Below are 6,400 nucleotides of genomic sequence, written 5' to 3'. Positions count from 1 at the left end.
TAAATATATACGACTAGTATATAACTGTAACCACTAAAAATAAAAGCTGGAAAAAAAAAAGAGGTATTGGTTACATTTGTTCTGTTCCTTATGCCTTTTTTTTTTTTTTTTGGAGATAGTCTCACTTTGTTAACCTTGGTAGAGTGCTGTGACATCACAGTTCACACCAGCCTCAACATCTTGGGCTCAAGCAATTCTCTTGCCTTAGCCTCCTGAGTAGCTTGGACTACAGGCACCGGCCACAATGCCTGGCTATTTTTTAGAGATGGGGGGTCTCACTCTGGCTCAGGCTGGTCTCAAACCTATGAGCTCAGGCAATCTACCCGCCTCAGCCTCCCCAGTGCTGAGATTACAGGTGTGAGCCACTGCCCCTGGCTCTTTATGCTTTTCTGTGCATTTTTAATAATGTCATTTTTAAAAATCCATACTTATCATTCTTTTCCAAAAGACAACAGGAAAAGAAAAAACCCAGGAAGATGATGGTGATGATTACATAAAAATGTGAATGTAATTAATGCTAATGAACTGTTCCCTTAGAAATGGTTATGAGGATAAATTTTATGGAACGTACAGTTCACCAAAAATTTTTAAACAAATTTATAAAAAACATGGAAACTAAGTAGAATACCTTTTCTTGGAAATCACACTATATACTTCAAGATCTGAGAAAAAGCAAGGAGCCCAAGATAAAGAGATCATAAAACAAATACATGCTTTCTATTTCTTCTGTTATTTTAGAACGTAAAGTATTTATAAGCTACCATAGATACTAAGTATTTATCCTTACAAAAGAGAAATATTTAAAAATGGCAAAATCAAAGCTGGACACAGTGGCTAATGCATATGATCCCACCACACAAAAAAAGAAAAGTTAGCCAGGGGTGGTGGTGAGTAGCTACAGCACCAGCTACTCAAGAGGCTGACGCAGGAGATCACTTGAGCCCAGGAGTCCAAGGTTACAGTGAGCTGTGATCCTATCACAGCACTACAGCCTGAGCTAAGAAGGGAGATTCTGTCTCTTTAAAAAAGAAAAGAAAAAAAAAAGGTCAAAACCAAGGTGAACTAGATGATCAGAGAGTTATGTAAGTCAGACCCCTTTAAAAAGTAGAGAACATTGCCTAAAATGACTTTTTTTATTATTTAAAAACAAAACAAAACAAAACTGACATAGTCATTGCATTATAAAATAGTTTGATATTCCCTAAAAATTGTGCCAACACTGGGTCATTTTCTTACCTCTTTGTGATCTTCAACTACACTAAGAAGTGTGTCAATTGTATTCAGAATTCCCATAGCAGTAACTGCTTTGTCATCACTTCCTTCTTCATCTGGCCCAGTCTGAATCACTTGGTTAAATGTCATTGCCTAGATTCAAGAGAATATAAATATAACTCAGGTTTGTTACTGAAGCACTGTAAACACATTTTGGGCTATTGACTTTTTTTTTTTTGAGATAGAGTCTGATTATGCTGCCCTCAGTAGAGTGTTGTGGCATCACAACTCAGAGCAACCCCAAACTCTAGGGCAGTGGTTCTCAACCTTCCTAATGCCACAACCCTTTAATACAGGTTGAGAACCGCCGCTCTAGGGCTTAAGCGATTCTCTTGTCTCAGACTTCCAAGTAGCTAGGACTAGAGAAGCCCGCCACGATACCGGACTATTGTTTTGTTGTTGTTTTAGTTGTCGTTGTTTGGCAGGCCCAGGCTGGATTTAAACCTGCCAACTCTGGTGTATGTGGCCAGCACCCTTGCTGCTAAGCTACAGGTGTCAAGCCTTGGTCTCTAACTTTTAATTTCTAAACTGTTCTCATGAAATACCACGAAAAATCAATGTCTCCAAAGGACTAATAAGAGCTTGAGCTATGAAATCAAATGGTCCTGCTATGGCACTTACTGGTTGACTTTAAACAATCTATTCGGCCTCTCTTGACCTTTCCTGATATGTCAATTGGATTGCATATAGAGACTTGTGAGGATTAAATAAGGAAAGGCACAGAAAGAGATCCATATAATGAATACTTTCATTAACATTACTAACAATTGACAATGCTCAAACACAGGCATATTTAATCATCAACAGGTTTCTTAAACTGTCTTTTGTAAAATTTAATCATTTTTGAGCATTCCAGGAAACTACATAGATAACTAAGATGATAATATGGTAGCCAGAAGTAGTAGTTAAGAATGAATCCCAGCCTCACTTTGTCTAGCTATGGCAATTTATTTAACCCTTTTATACCTCATTATTTTCTCTATATGAAATATGAATAAACACAGTATTGTGTGAGAATTAAATAGGTTAAATATCTGTCAAGGACTAAGAATAGTACATGCTATACAGCAAGATCTATGAACTATTTATTATATGGTAAATAAAGCAAACCACTTGTAACACACTAATAGGAACATAGTGAAAAATAAACTAAAATACTTATATAAGTTCAAGCATACCAAATGTTGTGTCATTTCTACTGCAATAGGCGTAACTTCTTCACTATATTCACAGATCATTTTCTGAATTACATTGGTAAGGTCATCATTTTCTGTTTCTCTTATAATATGAAGAAGAGCCTGCATTACAGGTCTGATGAATGGTGTGATGTATTCTTTAGCTGTAAGACAAAAAAAAGGAGGGCAAGTAAAAACTTGTGGGGCAAAACTAAAACTTCTTAAAATCTAATACAACATACACCAAAGAGTAAAAAAGAAATACTTTTACATTAAAAGTATGCTCAATTTCTAGTACTATGTTTTATAATTACATGTAAAGATATTCACTGTTGTTTTCTTTTTGGAGACAGAGTCTCATTATGTCCCTCGGTAGAGTGCTATGGCATCATAGCTCACAGCAACCTTAAACTCTTGGGCTTAAGAGATTCTCTTGCCTCAGCCTCCCAAATGGCTGGGATTACAGGCAACTGTCATACATAACGCCCGGCTCTTTTTTGGTTGGCGTTGTCATTGTTGTTTTATCAGGCCAGGGTTGGGTTCAAACCCACCAGCCCTAGTGTATGTGACCAGTGCCCTAAACACTGAGCAATGGGCACTGAGCCACATTCACTGTTCTTTTTTTTTTTTTTTTTTTTTTGAGACAGAGCCTCAAGCTGTCACCCTGGGTACAGTGCTGTGGCATCACAGCTCACAGCAACCTCCAACTCCTGGGCTTAAGCGAGTCTCCTGCCTCTGCCTCCCAAGTAGCTGGGACCGCAGGAGCCCGCCACAACGCCTGGTTATTTTTTGGTTGCAGCCATCATTGTTGTTTTGGCGGGCCTGGGCTGGATTCGAACCCGCCACCTTAAGTGTATGTGGCTGGCGCCTTAGCCGCTTTAGCCACAGGCACCAAGCCTTCACTGTTCTTGAAAACAAATCATTTACCTTTTTCTTGATTGCTGATCAACACTTGAAGTGCAATGGCAGCTTCGACTTTCACAGGCATTTCTCTGTCATCAATAAGACATCTTCTTGTCAGCTCCAAGGCTGTTTGAAGGTTCTGATCACTTTTGAACTTCACTTCACAAAAATAATGAAGTACCCAGCAAGCCTTTGTAGAAAATGTAATGAGTTACTATAGATACATTGCACTAAATTCCCCCCAATTCATCTCTATTCCCAGAGTTCTGTGCGGGAATTTGGAGGCTGGCCAGTGGTAGATGTGTCATAAGAGACAACACTATACCAGTACTATGATCCCAAGTTTCTCTTTGGCTGCATGATGTTTGTGTGGATAGCAAGATCTGCATGCAAAACACAGACAGACACTGCTACCAGTCATAGATGAAAACTATGCACACGTTACAACAGCCACTTAAAGATTTACATTAAACAAAAGTCTAAAATAAATACAGGTTCTAAAGTGAACATTAAAAGGTTTCAATATTAAAATCCACATAGTCGTTCATAACAAAAAGCCATTTATACCCTCTAAATCTATTGAAATAAAATTTAGCATCATTCATTTGACATAATTACACAGAAACATCACTACGTACAACATGAATATAATTATTTGTCAATTAAAACAAACTTTTAAGAAGGTCATTCACTATAAAACATAAATGTATAACATACAGCTTTAAAACATACCCTTGCTCTCATATAGCCCAGTTCACTGCTGAAGAGAGGGAATACATGATTCTGCAACATGTATTCCATCTGGTCTTTATAGATCTTCTTCTGTAAATATAAACAATAATTATTTTGATACAGTTCCAAATATGCCATCATCTTAATTTCAAAATAGATACCCCAGTGTTAAAATGACTATTAATGTCATGCCACCCACTGTGATTCTCTGAACCCCAGGATTTACCACATTTCTTTTTCTTTCTTTTTTTTTTTTTTGAGACAGAGTCTCATTTTGTTGCCCTCTGTAGAGTGCCCTGGCATCATAGCTCACAGCAACCTCAAACTCTTGGACTCAAGCCAATTCTCTTGCCTCAGCCTCCCGAGTAGCTGAGACTACAGGTGCCTGCCATACCACCCAGCTATTTTTAGAGATGAGGTCTCTCTCTGGCTCAGGCTGGTCTTGAATCTATTAGCTCAGGCAATCCACCCAACTCGGCCTCCCAGAGTGCTAGAATTATAGGTGCGACCCACTGAGCACTGGCTTACAACCAAATTTCTTATTCCAGAACTTTACCCATCAACAAAACACTCAATACATTTTTATATGTTTTTGTATCACTTATTAGAAAGTCATTATACCAGATCTTAACAGTAATGGTGTTAAATTATTTATTGGAAAGGTGGTTAATTTTATTCCTTACCTTATACAATTTTTTTTCTTATGAAACTTTTTTAAAGACAGATTCTTACTTTGTTGCCCAGAGTGCCAGGGCGTCATAGCTCACAGTAACCTCAAACTCTTAGGCTCAAGTGATCCTCTTGCCTCACTTTTTTTATTTTTTAGTAGAAACGAGGTCTCACTCTTGCTCAGGCTGGTCTCAAACTCTTGAGCTCAAGAGATCCACCCACCACTCCCTCCCAGAGTGCTAGGATTATAGGCATGAACTACTGCACCCAGTCTTTATGAAACTTCTATAATCATTAAAATTTTCTGTAAGGTTTCTTTTTTTCTCTTTTTTTTTGAGACAGAGCCTCAAGCTGTCACCCTGGGTAGAGTGGCATGGCATCACAGCTCACAGCAACCTCCAACTCCTGGGCTCAAGCAAATCTCCTGCCTCCGCATCCCAAGTAGCTGAGACCACAGGCACCCACCACAATGCCTTGGCTATTTTTTGATTGCAGCCATCATTGTTGTTTGGTGGGCCTGGGCTGGATTCAAACCTGCCATCTTAGGTGTATGTGGCTGGCGCCTTAGCCACTTGAGCCACAGGCTCTGAGCCCTCTGTAAGGTTTCTAACTGAACATAATCTGAGAAAAACAGATTGGATATCTAAAAAGATACTCCATCAAAATGGAATCCAGGGGAAAAAAGTAAAAAGACACTTTCATTAATCTTAAAGTTGATTATTTCCTAAGTGGTAACAAGCTTTTAGAAGAGTTTATTAAATCAACATTAAAAATACAAAATGCTAACAATATCAATACTTACACAAAACTGGGAAAGACTACAGATATAACAACTAAATACACTGTGGGTTCCTGGACTGGATCATAAACCAGGGAAAAGGACATAAGTGGTAAATCTTGTGAAATAAGAAAAAGGTTTGTAGATTGATAGTATCATACAAAAATTAAATTCCTGGTATTGGTAATTGTGCCTGCCTATGTAAGATGCTACCATTAAGTGAAGCTGGGTGAAGAATAAGGATAAAGTACGTCAATGTATCAAGAAAACTCCCAGGAGTCCTAGCCTTCTATACAACAATTAGAATGTCTTTAACTTATACTTTATAAGCTAAGAGAAAGACAGGTGAATGAGTATAGAAAAGTTGAAGGCAGTCCAGGTGGGGAGATCGCTTGAGGCCAGGAGTCCAGATCAGTTTGAGTCAGATCCTGTCTCTTACAAAAAGTATAAAAATTAGCCAGGTGTGGCAGTGCACACCTGTTGTTCCAGTTAGTTAGGAAGCTGAGGAAAAAGCTTGAGCTCAGAGTCTGAGATTGCTGTCACAGCACTGCATTCTAATCTTGGGCAACAGAGCAAGACCCTGAAAGAGCAAGAAGAGCAAGAAAAGCTGAAAGATACAACATGCATCAAGGGTACAAGTGAATCTTTCTAAAAGTGGAATATAAACGTCTTCACATAATAACTAAGAAAATGACATAAAGGCTATGTAAAAGTTTGTTGAAAATATTTCAAACTGTATATGAAAACATCACACTGTACCCCATGATTGCGTTAATGTACACAGCTAACATTTAATTTAAAAAAAAGATATTTAAAGAAAATAAAAAGTTGGTAAGAGGTAAAAAAAAAAAAAAAAAAAAAAAAAAAAAAA

The 6,400-nt window shown here is 38.0% G+C and overlaps 1 protein-coding gene and 1 non-coding gene across 2 annotated transcripts in view; both read right to left on the bottom strand.

The window, feature by feature from the left end:
* Nucleotides 1-6,400, bottom strand: part of IPO7 (importin 7) — a 60,605-nt gene that overhangs the window by 14,446 nt on the left and 39,759 nt on the right. The window contains exons 13-16 of the mRNA XM_003781088.2: nt 4,083-4,172; nt 3,375-3,540; nt 2,451-2,611; nt 1,237-1,365 (exon numbers count right to left, since the gene is read on the bottom strand). Of these exons, the coding sequence (XP_003781136.1) occupies nt 1,237-1,365; nt 2,451-2,611; nt 3,375-3,540; nt 4,083-4,172 (546 nt within the window). The remainder of the gene's footprint in view (nt 1-1,236; nt 1,366-2,450; nt 2,612-3,374; nt 3,541-4,082; nt 4,173-6,400) is intronic.
* On the bottom strand, nt 3,615-3,798 carry LOC111724622. Its single transcript, XR_002772893.1, has one exon. It is a non-coding gene; the product is annotated as a small nucleolar RNA SNORA23 (small nucleolar RNA).

Source organism: Otolemur garnettii, unplaced genomic scaffold (genome assembly GCF_000181295.1).
Source record: "Otolemur garnettii isolate 467f Iridium unplaced genomic scaffold, OtoGar3 scaffold00001, whole genome shotgun sequence".
Lineage (NCBI taxonomy): Eukaryota > Metazoa > Chordata > Mammalia > Primates > Galagidae > Otolemur > Otolemur garnettii.
This window is presented reverse-complemented; position numbering and strand designations above follow the sequence as displayed.